Genomic DNA, 21,237 nt, shown 5'->3' with positions numbered 1-21,237 from the left:
GAATTAGTGTGAATTTTTAATACAGAGCGCCATATACGCTTTTTCGGGCGTTCGCCAGGTGCCACTAGCCATGTCGCGTAGCCATCAGACTTATGTAAAGTAAAAGTCTACACTACACCGCTAAATTACTTGCAAGTGCGGCTGGCGTTGGCTTGGAAGTGCAAGCAGTTTCAGAAGCTATTCGGCTTAACAGGGCACCCACGCACAGTTCAGGCCGGGAGTTGCTGCGTTGGTTTTGTTCGTCAGTGAGTTTGACCGCACCGCAACTACTTGCTGTCTCACAGTGTGCAATGGTTGAGTCTAGGCTCTCTGAGAGTGGCCTTTCTTGAGAGAATCCTCGGTGCTGCAGCTTTTCCTGACCTGCTTCGGTGTTGGGATGTCGGAGAGGGGAATTTTCGGATTCTTAATATCATATCAACATGCAGGAACGGCTTAAGTCTGAACTGGTTAGTTTACTTGCATTTGTACGGGACTGTTTAAGCAAGGGAGTTTTGTCTTTCCCCGCGTATCTGTAAGTAATACCAAGTGTTTAAGGGAAGACTCAGTTTTTTTTTTTTTTCAAAAATGGACTTTGTGGCGTAAAAATACACCTTTTACGGCAAAGTATTACTAGTGTTGGCGGACGCCAGAAAACACGTGAATCGTTTTCAGTAGTAAGCTGGTTAGCTAATTTTTAATAACTAGTTGGGCTAGCATTTTCTAAAGCTAGCCCAACTAATTAAGCATTATTGCATTATTAAAGGTAATTAGGAATTATTGGGGCTAGCATTAGAAAGCGTGTTCACGCGGCTTGGCCAGAGGCTGTAAAAAAAGGGGGCGGGGGGGGGGGGGGGGGAGGGGAGGCATTGGACGCGCACTACATGTAATTGAATAAGTGTTTACACTGTTCATGGATTTTGACAGAGGCTGGTCTGAAAATGTCGAGTGGTCAGCGTCCCGAATTAGTGGTGCGGCGAGTTCCGAGACGGCGGCACCGAACTAACGACTGCCAAGGCGTTGGTTGTTACAACGTCGGCTCGATGATTGAAACCGCAGCTTAGCATTATTAAAATGGCGCTGGGGTCACTTTTGTAGCATGAAAGAAATAGCGAAGATTTGTGCGCGTTAGGCTCACCGCGTCACCAACCAACCAATCCCGTTGTTCTTCTATGGCAGTGTTAATACCTATGCGAGCACAGGAACGACTTAAAATAACAAGATTTCGCTACGCATCTGATGGTGACGAGTTGCGTCACGTTTAAAACTGATGTCCAAGAAGGCTGGACTTGATATTCCGAGCGTTCTTCTCGATGTCAATGTGCCGCTTTCTGCGTCTGCGAATACCGTATTGGCGGCCAAAAATCTTTAGGTATCAGCGTCCGGTAGTAAGGTGTTAGCGAGACAGACTGGAAGAGGATGTACGACACCCTTATCTTCACTAATACAGGTGTCGCACACATGGCAGGCTTTCGACACCTTCTTTAGATCGCACGCATTTTTCTCAGAAACCTGCCCTAGCACGTCCCCAGGAAACGATCTGTGACCAGCTCCCCAGTCCTCCAAAGCCGTGCTCAAGATAAAATAGTACACGCAGAAGAAAATCCCTGCATTTGAGAAAAAATAACACAAAGATCTGTTGGAAAGTATTTAGGCACAAAAACAGCATGTTCATCATCATCTCAGCTATACAGGAGACAGTCAGTGCAAGAGCAGCGTGTCTGCCTTACTGCGCAAGCCCCGTTTCCACCGATTCTCGCCTGCACTCGTCGGCAGCGCATCGTGAAAAGCCGAGGCCCCGCGCTCTCGTGTTCCCTTTAATAAGGAGTGATTCTTTACTTACACAAAGCATTCCGCGTTTTCTAAAAGCACAGCAAAATACCGTTCGTTAGGAAGCTACCAGCGCCCGTCTCTGCATATTTGTACTCCGAATATGGTAGTATAAGGAGACAAAAGGGCTACGGTTGGAGACAAAATAAGGTAGCCTTAGTTTGATACCTCTCACGCAGCGACACTGCACGTTCATTTTATTTCTTCCCACTGGAGCAGGTCGATGTCAGCAAGTTCCGAGCAAGGGACCAGCCTATTCCTGCACCAGAAGTCAGAGTGAAAGTTGCACTGAGGACGCTTTCTCCACTAACAACAGACTCTTCTGTATTATCGATTATTCGTGCTAGCCTAAAAAATGCTAACTCTCTACTTAAAATGGCGCTTCTTTAAGCTTGTGAACAGCTTTTCCCCTCTTTTCACGCCACATTATTTGAGGTTCGTAGCCTACAGGTGCTCTGTGCTACGCGTGCATTGATTTTTTCCACACTGATTAAGGTTTATTGAGCGTATGCATTGTCACGCTACAATTCAGGGCTTGTTGAAGGACAATAGCACGTCCTGGCTAAGCACACAGCCCAGGTTTTGATTACAGCATTGAGTGATCTGTCATTTTGCAGTTTTTTTTTTGCGCCACTAATTATGTGGCGTGGCTTGTGTTATGAACTTGACAGTTCATATTTTGCGCACTCAGCCTACCCCCGAAACGAATAGTTGCCCTCTGCGCTCCTATACCGTATTGTGCGTTTTTATCGTAAAGACTTTGAAAATTTTTCTTGCCTCAACCGCTGGCTCGTTTGCGGTGAAACTGCACACAGAGCTTGCGTATTATGGTAACTTTTGTATCGTAGCAAGTTTTACAACGGTACTTACTTAGTTAAGCCGTGCATGATGCAAAAGCGTAATCGTCTGCGTCGAGATCGGCGTACCGAAACCCAAAACACCGAATTTTTGCTGAAGGGCGGCAGTAGCGCCATCTATCTTCTGCAGTGGAAAGCGTCACAAGGCGCCAAGGCGAGCGTTGCAAGAACTGAAGCGCTTCGAACATTTTCGGCCAACTGAGCGGAAAAAATGCCAGAAACAGCTATTTTAACGAGGCTGTGCCGTTAAAAGAATATTGTTTTACGTCTTTTTTTCGTCCAATGACTTTATCCAATTCAGCTTATATCGCCTGCTTTCGTGCCTCGTCGGAGGACGACGTCGCGAAGTCCTCAGCTGTGTTTTTCTCGTTTAATTTCGTTGTGGCAGACAGATGGCGCCACTGCTGCCCTTCAGCAAAAACTCCGGTGTTTTGGGTTTCGGTACGCCGATCTCGACGCAGACGATTATGTTTTTGCATCATGCATGGCTCAACTAAGTAAGTACCGTTGTAAAACTTGCTACGATACAAAAGTTACCATAATACGGAAGCTCTGTGTGCAGTTTCACGGCAAACGAGCCAGCGGTTGAGGTAAGAAAAATTTTCAAAGTCTTTACGATAAAAACGCACAATACGGTATAGGGCCGCTGAAAAATAACTGCTAAAATTTGAATACGCAAAATATTGGCTGATGAATGAACTTTATAACTTAATTGCACAGCAGTTACGGTAGACGCTAACACCGGTGAAAAGAACGACACCAACGTAGCCTTGTTATGGCGTATGGTCTTGAGTACTAGGACATCTATGGTCCAAATCCACTGAAATTGTGAGGTATCAATCAGTCTCGAGTATCGGTCTAAAAGCTTTTCTGTACTAACCCTCGGTCAAACCTGTCACATCATGCGCAAACTGCTAAGCATTAGTGCTATAATGTCATGTAAGTGCAGCTTTTTATTGCTAATTTCTTACGACGTAGATATGTCGTAGCTTGTCTGTGAACTGACTTACCCACGTCCTTCCAAAAGAAGAGCTCTTGGTTGAATGCTGTGAATGCTGTCGCTGTTGCCGCATATTATCTGAGCTAGCGACGTCTTCCGTATTGTCTTAAGTTGCCCTGCAAGAGAACAAAGATGAACTTGGAGAATGACACGTGGTCTTTATCAAGGTACTGATGATGACCGTATATAACAAATGGTTTTATTTACACCACGCTATAAAACTTACGCGACTGGTCGATCCAAACAAAGTGTCTGAGGGAATATTTCGGGTTTAAAAAAATCGCAGTGCATGGTCAACCATTGAGAATGTTTAAACCCTGAAGCCCCTACCTTCTAGCAAGTGACCTGCACTCAAAGCGTTAGCGTGTGCGGACGTCACGTGACCAGTGATCGTGCACCTTTACCTTTGTCACAAATTAACGAAATCCAAAACTTGACTCGGGGTCTGAAGCTGATTTCAGTAAGAATATTTGGTGCGCGAAAACAGTTCGGCTGAGACAGCTCTATAGAGGACTTTCTCAGTATTAAACGGTGCCGGCGTTAAAGCACAATGATGCAGCCGAAAACTTCCGGATTCGCCTGCTGGCCAATGAAAGTTTTATCGAGGTGATGCAAGTATTATGTACTGCCAACAATGTGCCCTGTGTAGTAATGTGATCAGCTGATCATGGCTAAAATTAGCCTTGGAGTCAGCGCTTTAACGTTTTGGAGCGGGGTACGGCTATTGTTGTCACTTTTTCACCCCTTGGGGTGACGGAAACACTGCAGGATTATCTTTCTTGAACACCTTTGGGAGGCTGCGCGCTTGAAACAGCACATTAACAGAACTTGTTAACCCAGTGATCGCGTAGGCTTGAGCCGCAAGTAATACCCCTTGAAAAACTAAAATCACAATAGTAAGTCAAAATTTTTCATATAGCAAAGATTTGATTTGATTTATGGGGTTTAACGTCCCAAAGCGACTAAGGCTATGAGAGACGCCGTAGTGGAGGGCTCCGGAAATTTCGACCACCTGGGGTTCTTTAACGTGCACTGACATCGCACAGTACACGGGCCTCTAGAATTTCTCCTCCAAAGAAATTCTAGCCGCCGCGGCCGGGATCGAACCCGCGTCTTTTGGGCCAGCAGACGAGCACCATAACCGCTCAGCCACCGCGGCGGCTCATATAGCAAAGATTATGGCACAAAACAGCACTAACTGGAATAATACTATACTAGTAAAGTTACGGTATGTCTTCGATGTTAAATGGCGCTGCTTCACAAATATCCTGCAACAAGAATTTTTTTAATGCGTTTTGTGTAAAATAAGTTACACACAATCAGAATTTGAACTTCGCGCCTTTCCCTCTCCTCTCGTCCATTTCCGCACGACAAGACGTCGGCACTCCTCCGTCGGCCCCGCCCACTCGGCCCTCCCCCTACATCCGCCAGCTGCCGGCGCGCGCGGAGTGGCCGAGGCCGGGGTAGCTGCGTGACGTCTGAAAGTATGTGGCGTGGTGAACCAATGATAACCCCGGCTGCTGACGTCACTTGCGCGACGTGACGTCGTATGCCAGGATTCGCGCGAAAGCCCGGCACCACGCGTCGCTGCGAGTTCCGAAACCAAAAATTAAAAAAAAAATGTATTGCGAATTTCCAGCTCGCTTTTGAGGTGTCGTACGCGCCATGAACGCTCGCTGGCTTATATTCTACACAGTGCAAGCATTTTAAAGTCAGGCTCGAATACCCTTTTCTGTGGCCCTTTAACAGAGCAGTGACCCTGCAGGATCGAGCGGGATACAGGGTCTGTTCTGAAAGTAGTAGGACTGGTTTTTTCCTGGGCAAACGGGCGGACGAGAGGCGATCTGCGCGCGCAGGATCGTTGAAGGAGGATATTGGGAATGCTGGGGAAAATCGGCCGTCGGCTCTCGGCCGTTGAAGAGAGCAGGTCGCTTGTACTGTGAGCCCCTGTCCAAATGTCTCGTCACGCAGAATCATAGAGCATTTTCTGGATCAGCGATACGTGATGATCAAATTTTGTGTAAATTTTGGTAAAACAGGCAAAGAGACTCACGACATGATTAAGGAGGTCTACGGTGACGCTGCCATGGATAAATCAGGTGTTTTTTAAGTGGCACAAGCTGTTCCGAGAAGGTCAGGAAAGAGAGGAAGACGACGACCGCTCCGGACACCTTTCGACCAGTAAGACCAACGAAAATGTGTAGCGAGTGAAACATTTACTGAACAGTCATTGTAGGATGAGAATCAGAATGATTTCTGATGACTTGAGCATTCCTCAAACCCAAGTTTTTGAGATCTTGACAGAAAACTTAGCCATTAGAAAAGTGTGCGCGAAGTTGGTGCCGGGAGTGTTGTCAGAGGAGCAAAAGGCCAACCGGAAAGCGATCTGCCAGTATCATCTTCATCATGTGAATGAGGACTCCGATTTTTCGTCCAGCACAAGGCGGCAACGATGCCTCAGGCCACCTATAGCCCCGACTTGGCAACGGCAGACTTTCTTCTATCCCCAGGATAAAATCGACGCTCGAGGGGAAACATCACGGATCAGTAGAGGCAGTTCAACAGGCCGTGACAAGGGAGTTAAACAGCATTCCGGTCCAGGTGTTTCTGAAGGCGTACGAAAACTGGAAAACTTATTGACAGCAGCGTGTAGGTGAGGAAGGGTGCTACTTTGAAAAATTCTAATTGTTTGTACTATTCTCTTGAATAAATTTTATTTAAAAAAAATGAGTCCTACTACTTTCAGAACAGACCCCGTAAAGCGGAGATTGATCCAGTAGAGATGCCATTTCGTGGTGGACTGTCAGGGACACCATTGTAACGCGCAGCCTTTCACCATTGCATCCCTCTCAGCAAGCTTCCCCCCACTCCATTCTAATCGCCCTGATCACAGTCAGGCTTACTCATTCGCCAGCGAAGTTCACTCATGACTCATCTTCATTATCGAACACTTATAGAGCATGTCGGAAACATCTAGCTGATCGTTGGTTCACGTGCAAGTATCGTCTCACGTAGATACTTGTGATTAAATAATTTCCTTCTTTACAATTTCTCCTTCCAGGCGTCCACGCTCCGATAGAAACGATCGGTGGTTGGCAAACGTTTGTCTGTTTTTTTTTTTAACCGGTTAGTTCCCGGCAGTGGGCTTTATACGAGCTAACTACTATAGCTTTGATGTGAGAGAGGTAACTAACTCGGGAAGGTCTACAGAAGCTCACCATTCGGTACATTATCTTAGTTCGTTAAATGCAGAGGGTACTTACCCGGCGTAAAGGAACCCGCCTGGCTGTCATGTTCGTAGAAGAACCTGTCGCCGAACTTGAGTCTCCTGAACATGGGACCAATCATACAGGCGAAAGTGGGCCCCACCATGGACGAAGACAACTTGCGTTCCGCGAGGCCGGCCGAGAAGAAGTCTACGTCCCTGACGTCCCTGTGTAAAGCACAACCATACGCACTCGGGGCTCACGCAAGACTTGGAAAACATGCACATATGGAGAAAGAAAAAAAATTTAAGTGACCCTGTCACATACAGGGACCTAGGCGCGGCCCAGAACATGCCAAATATGAACTGCCAATAATGGACATGGAGTTGGTAGGAGGGTAGTAGGTGGAGCGTCCCAGCTCTGCCAGGAATAGGAGATGCGGTTGGTGACTAGGTTCGGAGGAAGGTAGTTCGGATGCACCAACACATCTATTATGTACTTCAGTACACATTGTGGGATATACACATATCCCTCGCCGCCCCGCGCCGAGTCACGAGACGAGAGCGCACGCCGCAGGGAATGGGGAGAGGAGGGCACCCGGCAACTCTCCTCACTCTCAGCTCGGACGTGACGTCACGCCTACGCTCTGGCGTCTTAGGGAAGGGGTGAACGACTGACTCCTCTTGATTGCAACAAGTTGCTCAAGAGGGAGGCAATGTCGTAGGGGTTAAAAGGCGAAGTTCGCGCGGGAACGGGGGACTCGCCCTCTCTTCTCGCCGCGGTGTTACTGCCGCTCTGACCCTGCCGACCCCCGTTCTGCCCGCGCCCTCCCGGATTATCCAACGCCAGTCGACGACGACTTGGTAAGCTGCTGAACCATCTATTATCGGATAGAACATTCTTCCGCAGTGTGCTTTGCCTTGCGCTAGGTAAATAAACGGTTTTCTAGCGTACTCTGTTCGTTGCCTACTTCGTCCGAACCCGCCGTGGTTGTGACTTTGCGCCACGGGTTGGGGACACGAGAACGCCCGCGCATAGCTGGCACGGAAGCGCGCCTTCCCGGCCGGCTGCACGCGGGTGACCCCATATCTTGGCACCCGAACGTGGGGTGAACTAGGCATTGAGCAGTGTACTTTGTTGGAGCGAACGACTGTCGACGCGCTAACAAAGGATGGCAGCTGATAGGCCTGACTTCCAGTCTTTGTTCATGCTGTCAGAGCTAGCGGCACAGAGCCAGGGCTCCCTACTTGACTTGCCTTTGGAAGGCGTAAATCTTGAGTGTTCCACGCGGAATAGCCGAGTTGCATTCCCGGGCGCGTCGGCAGGACTTAGGCCTGGTACGGAGGGCACCACATCGGGCACCTCGCCGCTCCGTGGTGCGAACAATGGGGCACTTAGGCCTCATCATTCGACACCATCAGCGGCTGCGCCCAACTCCGGAGGCGTTAGTCCGCAGTCATCCGAGGTGCTCTTGCAGAACGCGATGCAAGTTGTGCAGAGCTTAGCGGGTATGTTGCAAAACAATTTGCAAGCCCCGGCCCAGGCACCCCGTCTTAGGATAGACGTACCTACCTACACGGGGTACCATGACAGAACAGGGGCTAATGAGTACCTCGACCGTCTGCTGCATTATCAGCAAGCGACAGGAATTGCAGACGCCGAACTGCTCGCGCGTGTTGTGCCTGTCTCTTTGACGGAGCAAGCGGCCCGCTGGTACCGACTAACCGGCAACCGAGCGAGGACAATGGAGGAGTTTAGCGCAAGCTTCCGCGACGAATTCCTCCCCGCAAACTACGAGTGGCGTTTGAGGAGGGAGCTGGAACTCCGCACCCAGCACCCCGACGAGCCTTTGTTAGAGTAGGTCCGAGCGATGGACGAACTGTATCGCCTCGCTGACCCTCGCGCCACAAACACGGAGAAAGTTGAGCGTGTCACACGACAAGCGCACCCGACTTTCGCGGCCTACCTGAGAGGAGGCAGGTTTAGAGACCTGGACGAGCTAGCAGCTGAGGCGAAGCGCATTCAGGGAGACATTCTCTCTGCGCGAGCGTATCGGCCGCCGCCACCTGCATCGCAGTCACTTGAGCCGCGCTGCGCGTGGAATGGCAGCTCAGCGTGTAGTCCGTCTAGAGCTGAAGCGACAGCACAGTTTGCTGACGAGCGTGTCCCGAGGGGTTGGGAATTGTCCGACCGCGCTTTGGACCCATTCAGCTACGCGCTGCGAACAGCACACGCTGCCGCAGAGCGGAACACCTGTAGCCGAGATCGCGAGGCCGACACGCGGCCGCACGAGCGGCCCCCACCGTCCGCACCGCGAGATCGAGATCGAAACGACCGACCGGAACGTGGCGACCAGCGCCTAGCCCGTCGGAGCCCGGGCAACCGCTGCTACAGGTGTGACCAGCCGGGGCACTTCGCCCGCGACTGTGGCCGCCTCCCCGCCCGTGACCAAACACGGTCGGGAAACGGCAACAGCCGCCGGTGATCGACCTTCGATCCCGCGCGGCTTACACAGAGAACCCCGGTTTATTAGCGCCTTTGGCATGTCGCGTAGGAAGTTCTGTTGACTTGCCAGCGCCGTTCATCGAGCTAACGATAGCTCGAAAGAAATTCACCGCGTTACTCGACACAGGGGCAAGCGCTTCTTTGTTCGGTGACGAAGTGCTAAACCATCTCCGCCAGAACAAAATCCGGTTGAGAGAGTGCGATACCACTTTTCGCCTCGCGAGCGGCACAGAGCAATCCAGCGGTGCAGCTAGGATAGTGGTTCGCTGGGAAAGACGCGTGCGGCGACAACGCCTCGTTCATCTTCCCTGTTTATCCGTTCCTGTAATTCTTGGGCGAGAATGCTAGCCAAGACAGGCATTGTGATAGACATAGCCAGCGGAGGCTATCGAGAACGCACCACCGGCGCCTTGAAGCTTTTTGCAAAAGCGCCCGCGGCCTCGCAGTCAATTACGGCTCCGAACGCGGAGCTAGCGGGGAGTGACCGTGGAAAATCACCCCCGCCGGCCCGGAAACAAGCATGCGGGCGGACAGTCGCCGCTGAGAGAGGGCCCACAGAGAATGTTGTCGCGGTAGAAAGCTGTTCTACCGTGCCAGTGAGGGCAATGCACCCTTTGTTGTCGGAGGTGAACAGCGTGTCGGAAAGGGAGAAGGCACGTTTGTCATCTCTCCTCTACGAATTCAACGCGACATTCACAGACCGGCCTGGCCTCACTACACTAGTAAGGCACAGAATAGACACGGGTGATGCATTGCCTTGGAAGTGCAATCCTAGACCAATTAGCTTGGCTAAGAGAAAAGCACTGGACGGCGCCTTAGACGAACTTATCGACACTGGCGTTGTTGAGAGGTCTAACAGCCCTTGGGGCTTCCCGGTAGTCTTAGTTCCAAAGAAAGACGATACATATCGGCTTTGCGTGGACTACCGCAGACTGAACGAGGTTACGAGAAAGGATGCGTACCCTCTACCAACCATTTCTTCGCTAGTGTCCAACCTAGGTGGGGCGAAGTACTTTACTACGCTCGATGCTAGCCGCGGATACTTTCAGGTTGAAATGGATGAGTGTGATAAGGAGAAGACTGCTTTCACTTGTCACAGAGGTCTTTTCCAATTCAAGAGAATGTCTTTTGGCTTGGTAGGAGCACCCGCTACTTATCAGCGCCTAATGGACCGTGTTCTGGGAGATGCGAAGTGGCACCACGCGCTCGCATACCTAGACGACATCGTGGTGTACTCGAAAACGTTCTAGGAACACCTGCGCCACTTGAGGGACATCCTAGAGAGGCTGAGGTCCGCGGGAATCACTTTGAACCCGAAGAAGGTGCAGATCGCCGCGACCCGAATAACACTGTTGGGGTTCACGATCGACAAAGGCCGCATTCTGCCGTGCGAGGATAAACTCGAGGCTTTGCTTAAGTTTCCGTCGCCGTCAGATCTAGCTGGTCTCAGACGCTTCCTGGGAATGGCGAACTTTTATCGCCAGTTCATCCCGGATTGCGCAGCGCTGCAGGCACCTTTGACAAAGCTTTTGAAGAAGGGCGAGCGCTGGAGTTGGGGTCACGAGCAAGAGGCTGCACTGCGCAACCTCACCAAGGTGCTCGCGGACACGGCTGAGTTGCAGCTACCCGACCTGAACAGGGAGTTTGTGATTCAAACCGACGCAAGCGACCTGGGCTTAGGAGCAGTGTTGCTTCAGGAGCATGAAGGCGTCCTCCGACCGGTAGCGTTCGCGAGCCGTTCACTGACGCCGGCAGAGAGGAACTATTCGGTGACCGAGAAGGAATGTCTCGCGATAGTTTTTGCTCTGCGGAAGTTCGACTACTACGTCGACGGGGTGGCATTTGTGATCGAGACGGATCACATGGCGCTCACCTGGCTGAGACGACTCAGCGAGCCGAGCGGCCGCCTGGCGCGTTGGGCCCTGTTGCTGCAGCGTTACGACTTTACCGTGCGCTACCGCAGAGGGAAGAACAACGCCGTGGCTGACGCACTCTCGCGAGCGCCTGTCCAGGGCGAGGAAGGTCACGCGACCGACCACCCGACAGAGAGAGAGAGTGAGGGATTGTCCCCAGCCGTAGCCAATGTAAGGGACACGGACTGACCGTTGACCCCAGGCGAGAGCGTGAACCACGTGGACTACGCGAGTTCCGTGGGGATCGTGTTTAGCAGAAAGGAGTTGCTCGAAGCTCAGCAGATGGATTCATTTTGTCGAAAAGTGTTCGACGGGCTCCGGGAGCCGGGCGGCCGGGACGCCGCGCACACGGGGACAGCTGGTTTTGCTGTCGGTGCGGAGCGCTTGGAAACAGCTGGTAGTGCTGTGAGCGCGCTCGATTCTTATCTGCTGGATTCCGACGGCGTCCTGCTGAGGTATATCCCCTCCGAGAACGACACAAGTGAGGCGTTCAAGGTGGTGATACCGCGAGTGTTGAGAGCGGCACTGTTACGTTACTTTCATGACTCGTGCATCGCTGGGCATGCAAGCGGCCCCAAGACTTACATTAAGTTGTGTCGCTTTGCTACCTGGCTTGGCATGAAAAGGGACGTAACACGCTACGCCCGCTCATGTCATGTGTGCCAAAGCGTGAAGCCCCGGGGTGGACGACCGCCCGGCCTCATGCAGCCGATTAACAGCCAGACTCCCTGGCAAATCGCGGCGTGTGACATCATGGGACCGTATCCCACGACACCGAGTAGGAACAAGTTCCTGCTGGTGGTCACGGATCACTTCAGCAAGTGGGTTGAACTTTTCCCCCTTAGAAAGCTGACGGCACGAGTGATCATGGAGAAGCTGATGGACGTATTCACCAGGTTCGGTTTCCCAGAGCAGCTGATAACGGACAACGCGTCCTACTTCACTGCGAAGGTGTTCGTAGATTCGTGCGCTGCACTCGGCATTAAGCACAAGAAAACGACCACCTATCATGCTCAGTCGAACCCCACGGAACGAGTCAACCGCAACGTCAAGCACATGCTTGTCGCGTACTCTGAGAGGCACAAAGATTGGGACTCCTATCTGCCGGAGATCGCGTTCGCTTTGCGTACGACCGTTAACCGCTCGACTGGGTATGCACCGTCTTCTCTGAATCTGGGTAGAGAGCTGCTAAATCCGATGGACCGGGTTCTAACGGACAGCAGGAAGACGCCAGTCGCTTCGTCAGCACGAGCTGAATACGCGACGCAGCTGCGCGCTAAGATGACGGAGGCCTTACGCAAGGCTCGCCGAAACCTGAGTACCGCTAGGGCGCAGCAGAAAGCACAGTACGACCGCTCGCACCGGGATGTTCACTACGAAGTGGGCGATCTGGTGCTTCAGCGCCAACACGTTCTCAGCGATGCTAGCAGACAGTTCGCGGCCTCGTTGGCGCCGAAATGGATCGGGCCGTTTCGCGTGCGAGAAAAGCTTTCTTCGCTCGTTTACAGGCTCGAGGACTTGCGGTCGAAACCGACAGGCGGACCGGTGCACGTATGCGACCTGAAACGCTACGTGCAGCGAGATGAGTGGGTTCAGGACACAGCCCGACCCGCGCCGCAGTCGGAGAACGAGCGCTGCGATCAGCCGGCGAACTCCGCGTCCCGCTATAACTTGCGCCGTAGGCAGCAATAAAATCTGCCTGCGCGGACTAGAGCGAGGGCGCAGGCCGACACGCAGTCTCGTTAGATGCATGAACGTACGGGCCGCTCATGCCGATCACTATTGCGTAAGACTTACTTGCGTTAGCCCTCATGACTCTCGTGAGGGCCGAACAGCTACGTAGCACGCGCTGCGGGAGTTGGTTACATCTGTGTTGACCTTTTTCAGCGCAGATGGAAAAGAAGCAGGGCGCATCAGAACGACATCGTTCACGTCTACCAACTAGAAGCCACCATCCAGCTTCGGCAACGCGCCGCGCCCATGGCCCGCCGCTACGCCCAGCCCGCGACCTGAAGCCGCCTCCCTGCAGCAGCCAGGCGCCCCTGCTACCTGCCACGCCGCATCGGAGCCAACCGCCTGCCTAACGCCTGCCGACTGTACGCCGCCGCACCCGCCTACCCAAGAGCAAGCTGTCCAAACGAAGAAAGAGCAGCCGCGGCCCCCTTTACCACCTCAACCCTGGGCCCTCGCCAGCTAACCGGGCATGCCAGGGCAGCCCAACCGCCCGGCATCTACGTTGGAAGCGCCGCGGCCCTCGCCTCTGAAGCCACCTGACCCTGTCTCTGAGGGTGGCGCAGCCACGAACCTGGCGTCCAAGCAATCGAAGCCGGGGCCAAGGAGGCGGTCGACCATATTCACCGGAGCGGCGCAGCCGCGCGTACTCGGAAGACGGCGACCGGTAACAAGCCACCTTTCGACGTCGGCATCTCGCGGGTGGTCAAGCATTCGGACCAGCTGATCAGTGCGGACGTGGCGCGGACGGCAACAGGTGTACCGGCGGGAGCCGAAGAACTTCGATCCCTGGATGACGAAGAAGATTAAGTAACGTGGCGTCTGCTTCTCTGTCCGGGAGGCTTCTTAAGGAGGGGAGGATGTGGGATATACACATATCCCTCGCCGCCCCGCGCCGAGTCACGAGACGAGAGCGCACGCCGCAGGGAATGGGGAGAGGAGGGCACCCGGCAACTCTCCTCACTCTCAGCTCGGACGTGACGTCACGCCTACGCTCTGGCGTCTCTGGGTGAACGACTGGTCGCATTTGTTTTTCCAGTCCCGGACTACTTGCTGACAGGTCTCGGCTTCCGCTCTGACAGGAAACAACGTCATGGTCACATGACCTACTTGCCATAGGCTGCTTTCGAACTCGGCGCCAGAGCCGGGCTCCCCCTCGGTTACCGTACAAGGACGCTGTCATCTGCTAGCAGACGACGCAAGCCACGGCCACCACGACGCCGAAGCAACGCCGTGCGCTCGATCATGATACTGAGTCGGTTTAAAGACTGTACTGTCAGCTTAGCGTAGGTGCATTAGAGAACTCAGCTTCGGAGGTATGCTCGCCGCTACTGCTTGCGGCGAAGTTCACACAAAGTAGCCCAACTCGTTGCGGATCGGCAGATAGACGAAAGCCTTCGCAAAAATGTTGACAACAATCTCTATAGCTGCTCCAGTATACGAGTGCTTCACCTGCGATGCTTTCAGGTAAGCGTACAGACAGCATGTCGCAAAACAAGCGAACGAGAACCTCTTGACGACACGAGCAAACAATACGCGCTCGCAGCTTCGAACGCGCGTCCCTGTGCGGTGGATTTCAAGAAAATAAACGAAGATGCAAGAACAAAAAGTATTGCGATGGCTCAGAGAGCAGCTACGGAGCTCATGTGAAGGTTTAACGCATGATATCGACCTCCAGGAACACGAAAAATACTCAAAATGCACACGGAGTCTAACTCAATATGGCTGCCAGCGCGGCGCGCAGCTATCGTCTGCTGCCTTCTCAGCAGCCCCAAGCAGCCCGGGGACTGCCATAGGCTAAAAACGAACGCGTTGCTATGGCGATGCAGGCAGGTAGGCGGAGCTTTCGGGCTGCCCGAGAAAAACAAATACCGGACTCGAGTCCGCAAGTAGTCCCGGACAGTCCGGGACTGAAAAACAAATGCGCCCACTGACTCCTCTTGATTGCAACAAGTTGCTCAAGAGGGAGGCAATGTCGTAGGGCGAAGTTCGCGCGGGAACGGGGGACTCGCCCTCTCTTCTCGCCGCGGTGTTACTGCCACTCTGACCCTGCCGACCCCCGTTCTGCCCGCGCCCTCCCGGATTATCCAACGCCAGTCGACGGCGACTTGGTAAGCTGCTGAACCATCTATTATCGGATAGAACATTCTTCCGCAGTGTGCTTTGCCTTGCGCTAGGTAAATAAACGGTTTCCTAGCGTACTCTGTTCGTTGCCTACTTCGTCCGAACCCGCCGTGGCTGTGACTTTGCGCCACGGGTTGGGGACACGAGAACGCCCGCGCATAGCTGGCACGGAAGCGCGCCTTCCCGGCCGGCTGCACGCGGGTTACCCCATAACATTTATGCACCTTATACGAGGTCGCATAAGCAAGCTGTTCAGAAACTACACTGATAGTGATCCATCGACTCGTCCATAAGCCATATTCGCAGTAACTCGTTGACAGAGGCACGATTTTGCTATGGCATTACTAATGATACTGTAGCCAAGCAGGAAGGACTCCATGACTGTATCTGGCTTCATCTGTATCATCCCTGAGAAAACAGCACCGGAGACACGATGAGTACAGATAAAAAAAACGAACAAGTGCCCGTGGCTGGACAAGTACTGATTTTTCTGTTGCTGTGCATTCGGCGCCACTTTGCCATGAATTCACTGACTTCGCCATCCTACTAAGTTTAAATTCATCTGGCTCTAGTGGTCAGCCACGCAACGTAAATGGTTAGACAGCTGCATACAATGAGAAGAGCGACATCGTTTGTTGCCATTAATTTTCAGTCGGATGACTAAAGAGGAAACTGCTTTGGTTGCAGTTTCCCATTGCAGCCCACAGTTTCCCACTGGGTGGTCTGTTATCTTTTACACCCGATTTTTGCGCAATGCATATTATGACAAAACAATGGAGAATTGGATGAGTTGCACATTTTGCGCTGAAATCACTTAAAATGACACCACGCAGTGACCTAAGCAACTTCACTCACTCGTAGAGGCTTGCAAATATCTGCACTGCGTCCTTGGGGATGAGCCGTTCGAGGTCAGCGAACTTTTCCACTCGGAATCCCGGAATGCAATGTGTGACATAATCGGCGTAGGCGCGTAGTCCGTTGTCCCGGCCACGCTGAATGTCGAAGGCGAACAGGTCCAAGCCGAAGGGCCGAGGGCCGCCCGCCAGTCGAAAAGCGTGTCTGGTTAGGTCGTGAGTGATGTACCTGCGCCGCCAGGTCAACAAACATATAATTTTACACCGACGTATAGCTATGTGAGCGGCTTCTTCCATGATTAATGAGCCTGTGTAGTATGTACTGCGCTAAAGCTCATGCGTTGTGCTGCTGCCCGAAGATAATGCTGCACGTTGCCTAGGGTCAGTATTTAGCGACAGTTCTTTTCAGAATTTTTTTTATGATTTATTTCTACATTTCGTCAAGGCTGATAGCTGGAAACCAATGGCAGTCGTTGTCTCTGCTATCGAATGCTAGGCGCGGGGGAGTAAGATGGCGTGCAGCTGTCGTTATAACTGACTACGAAATGGGGCGGAAAGTCTCGGAGTTTTCCCAAAATCCAATCAAGAGCGAACCTATCATTTCCCCATGCAATTCTTGAAACCTCTCTAAAGTTTTCACTCTGATACTAATCACTGAGGGGCGAAAGAGCTTTGGCGACGCATCGAAGGCTCAGGGGCAAGCAGGCAGGCGACAGAGGTTTAGGTTGCTTCGCGTAGACAATTTGCCTAGCGTGAGGCTTAGGGAATAAAAAGAATCCCTGAAGTTCACGGACATTTGTTTAGGAGCCCCTAAACACTTTCTCGTTTCTCTCACTCGTTCGAAGTCATTAGCGATTTGTGTTGCCGCAGAAGAGCTTCCGTCGCGCCGCTAGATAAGTGATATCATTCGCCGGGTTCCGGGTGCTAGATAAGGCGCATCCACAAAGGTACATAAAAAAAACAGTCGCCAACATTTTTTTCTTCTTCGAGCAGAGTGATAGCCGCTGAGCATCAACGCCAGGCATAGAAGCATGAAGCCAGGATAAATGTCCCCCGTAGTTTCGGTTTTATTTGTCTAACTAATACAATTTGCATAAAGGTCGCATGACCACTAAAGTTTGTAACAGAAACCTACCTGTCAGCCTTCTGTGACGGTTTGCCCAGCCTATGAGCGGTGACGGCGTCAATGACGTCAGTTTTGTGGAATGGGAACGGATGGAACCAGTGGTGGCGCAGTGGAAAGCTTAGTTTTTCTCCGGTAGATAAGACGAGGCTGAAACAAGATAGCATGGTTAAGAGTCGATGAGCAAAAATTAGAATTGGTTCCTGTATGAACGAAGACTCTGAGGCTACTGTCCAGTGTTATAAGCTGGTTGTGATGACATGTAGATCTTAATCGCCGGAGGAAAATTGCGAGGACACTTTGGCAACTAAAGTGTTGAGAGGCGAAAGCCGAGGATACTATGCTGTGATGACTTCCAGTGGATGGGACGTCACACTGTTCCCGTGGCTATATCGATAACCAAATTATACTTCTTTCGGTTATCTTAAGTGTTAATTACGATTAATTACACATTTTTCCATCTAATTTGACACAAATCCGACGTTTTTCCGACCATTCTGTGACAATTTTCACTATGCCGTGACGACTTCCGGTGGATGTGACCGTTCCCGTGGCTATATCCACGTCTGCGCTATTTCGAAGCAATTTCGACATTTTTGGCTATAATTAATTAAGTAATTATTTTACAGTTATCAAACTTGGCTTCTAGGTTCATCTCTTTCTCCTCTATCTGATAACCATTCGTTTTCTCCTATTTTTCATAGTTCCCGAGTTAAGACGAGGTAAACGCTGACAAAGGTGTGACACCCTCTGCTAACGGACGACAGTGTGAGCCATTAATGGCTTCCGCCTTAAAAATTACTTTCACTACGAGCCATCTGACCAGGCAGCTTAGCGACCCTTAGTGCATTGCTGTCTGAGTTACGGATCTGAGCGCGTATTTGGTGACCTTCACACCGACGTGTTTTTCTGCATATCCTGTGGACTCGTTTGCCCTCTTATTAATAATCAAAAGATTGCGCTGCAACTGAAGAAACTACTCCAAACTGTTTACTAGGAGCCACTAGGGTGTAGTAGAGTTCACTAAGGGATAAATGACTCATTTTGATCCACCTGAGCGCAGCAAACGGCCACAATGGATAGCTGGAACTTGCGCTTTTGTACGCATGTCGCTATTTTACTGCATTTAATGCATTTTTTGTTGTTTCTTGTTCAGTACTATCTCACGCAGCTCCTAATGATCTCGGAGCATCGAAAATTTTTCTGTGGTTCTTACAGAAAGAAGCGTGCCTGTGCATTTACACGAGTTAGGCAGATTTGTTGAGTGACGTGGCAATTATGCGCGTTTTTGCAAAGCCAAATTGTAGCGGTCTCAATGTGATGTTTCTAGAGTCATGTTGTGCAAAGATTATTTTTCTCATTTCTCCCTCTCTAAAAATATTGGAAAGGGTGCCTTCAATTCAACCGAGGGAGAGCTAGGCGTGGCCGCTTACAAAAGCAACTAGATTATGGCATTCACGAAATCCTCATACAAGCCTGGAGGTTAGCAGACTGCCACACCAAGCACAGAATTTAAACAAAACTCTTCAGCGCTGCTCAAGACAGTTATGTACGGGAAAGGATAGATAGATGGATAACTCTCAGGAGCGTTTCCTTTGAAACGGGGTAGTGGAGGGTGCCACGATGCTCGATGTTTTTTTTTCTATTTCTTTAGCCAATCGGTCAAGCTCAAGGTTACTGCCTACGAATCTCCGTTTTTAAAACACAAATTCTGGTGACTTCTGCGCTATACTAACTTCGAATCTTGAACTTGTATCTTTTAGCTCACTCCCCTGCTTCGAAGCCACCAGAAAGAAAAGCTCCAGAGCATCATCAGTGACTGACCTTCAATCTCACAGGAAGCGCCCCCACCGGCCCAAAATGGCCCGGATTTGGGTCGCAATTTCGTACCTAGTAGGCTTAAGTATCTCTCTCCGCTTACGTCTCATTGTCCGCATCGATGAGCGAGTGTCCGAGTCGAAAGGCGGCCGAGGTGAACTCGTTGACGACAGTGGCGTCGATGGAGGCGTCGTACTTCGTGTAGCCCGCACGCAGTGGCTGCAGACCGTTGCGCACCATTGCTTCCAGGCCCACGACTTCGGGGAGTAGCTCATTGTAAACGATGTGCTGTAGGCGTGCTTCGACGATACGTCTGTGAAGTGCATGACACAACGATCGTAGTGGTAAGGCATAATCAACGGTGAAATTGTTCTGACTAGCTTAACGCATTCGGCTTTCAATATTACTGTCCTGAACAAGTGGCAGCTTAGAAGTTATTGAGAAGTTAATCAGATGTTTTTCTAGCCGGAAGATGTCTATGCTGCTTTTGGAAATCGAAATTATGATGATAATGCTGACGGCCATCATCGCATTAGTGATGTCGAAATCTGCGGCCAGACGCCGGTCTTACGCCAATCGCCTCCTCCCTATCCTAACGAACTTTCCCTGCGAACCTTACCCAGCTATTTATCTATAGCAGAGCCTCTGCCACCGTGACGACCACAGGACCACGCAATACTGGTTAATAGTATACAGTTCCCATTAACATCGGAGACATTGTGGATATATCTGTTAAGTAACTGATATCGATACGCGTGATGGTTGATAAGATAGGTTGCAACGCTTTAGTTGCAGAATGACTAATTAACGCCGCCGCGGTGGCTCAATGGTTATGGTGCTCGGCTGCTGACCCGAAAGACGCGGGTTCGCTCCCGGCCGCGGCGGTCGAACTTCGAAGGAGGCGAAATTCTAGAGGCCCGTGTAATCTGCGATGTGAGTGCACGTTAAATTACCCCAGGTGGTCGAAATTTCCGGAACCTTTCGCTACGGCGTCCCTCATAGCCTGAGTCGCTTTGGGATGTTAAACCCCGAAAACTAAACTCGACTAACTACCCGCAATGAAGCTGCATGCATTTTCAGTTATAGTCCAGAGTAATATTGCGTAACCGCCGAAATCCTCAGACTTAAGAGGGCATGCTGGTAGTGCGCTTTGTTTCATTGAATCTGCCTTCTCGCTGATCGTCCTCTTACCTGGACACCTGAAAGAGGCGCTCGTCGTTCCAGTGAGGGTTGACCTGTGCCAACTTCCTTGCAATTCTGTTGTGCTCTCGGAACCATATTGTGTGCATGAGAAGAAGCCCCAAGTTCTGGTTGAGTCTGCGGTCACCTGTTTACACGTATGCACAAAATAGAAGCCCTGTGCTGAAAAATAATAGTAGAGCAACGTATCTTGCCAACGTAACACATTCGCTGTCTAATGCTGAGTTCCTTTTTTTGTTTTGTGCTTGTGCATAGTGTACAGCTTGTAATACACATAAAGCGTTTATCTTAGCTTACTTGTATGACATTTTGCCTTTTTTTTTTGTCTAGTTGTCATCCAATTTTATAGGCCATCTCTTCGCATGGCTATCACCAACTTTTTTTAGTATCTGGTCTCATGTCCGGATCCATATGTTCGTTTTTCTCGGTAACAGTTTCTCTGTCAATCTACTGCAAAATCGTACAGACACGAAGATTTTGCTTACCACTTTCGAAGCAAAGGCGACCTTCTTCCTTTTTGCTGCACTGATCTATGTCCGGCCTTGAGCTCGCTGGTAGCAGCCTCGAGCCGTTGACGAGCTGTTCCTTCAGAAGCCCTGAAAAATGCCAAACGAGCATTGTCGAGAAGAAAACAGACGGCAGACAGGAAGAAAGTACTCTGTCCGCCATATATTTGCATTCTTTACATAAAAAAAAAATTGCTGGCAGTTTAGTTCCGGTTAAACTTAGAAAGACAGGATAGCTTCACATGTTAAGCTTGGTAAATCTCTTTATTCAGCAGAATTCTTTATTCAGTGCTACGCGCTCCTCCTTATAATCAAAAGTTATGACGTCATCAGTCAAGTGGATCACGTCATGCCACGGATGCGATGACGTCACATATCACACAACCACCCTCTTTTGACTTTGACTTTGGGTACTGTGGGGTAGCTCACCATAGCAGCACCATAAACGCTTCATAGTTCGACCTCTGGCTAGCTTCAAGGTCAAAACTCAAATCATGGTGACCTTGGCTTTACATGGCCTAGTGAAGCCATCGCTCCAAAAAAGAATACGTACACCGTTTTTCAAAAGCAAACAGGCCAGAGGCCTTGCTTCTA

General features: G+C 50.9%; 1 protein-coding gene across 1 annotated transcript in view; it reads right to left on the bottom strand.

Moving 5' to 3' along the window:
• Positions 1-1,987: 1,987 nt before the first annotated feature.
• The window catches only part of LOC149335268 (chorion peroxidase-like), a 36,421-nt gene continuing 17,171 nt past the window's right edge, over positions 1,988-21,237 (bottom strand). The window contains exons 6-13 of the mRNA XM_089551937.1: positions 20,623-20,733; positions 20,129-20,264; positions 19,041-19,250; positions 17,132-17,269; positions 15,998-16,225; positions 6,927-7,096; positions 3,674-3,779; positions 1,988-2,065 (exon numbers count right to left, since the gene is read on the bottom strand). Of these exons, the coding sequence (XP_089408063.1) occupies positions 1,999-2,065; positions 3,674-3,779; positions 6,927-7,096; positions 15,998-16,225; positions 17,132-17,269; positions 19,041-19,250; positions 20,129-20,264; positions 20,623-20,733 (1,166 nt within the window). The 3' untranslated portion in view covers positions 1,988-1,998. The remainder of the gene's footprint in view (positions 2,066-3,673; positions 3,780-6,926; positions 7,097-15,997; positions 16,226-17,131; positions 17,270-19,040; positions 19,251-20,128; positions 20,265-20,622; positions 20,734-21,237) is intronic.

Source organism: Amblyomma mixtum, chromosome 7 (genome assembly GCF_055824585.1).
Source record: "Amblyomma mixtum isolate Tamu chromosome 7, ASM5582458v1, whole genome shotgun sequence".
In the NCBI taxonomy this organism is placed as follows: Eukaryota; Metazoa; Arthropoda; class Arachnida; order Ixodida; family Ixodidae; genus Amblyomma; species Amblyomma mixtum.
Note: the sequence above shows the minus strand (reverse complement) of the source record. Positions and strands in the feature narration are given on the sequence as shown.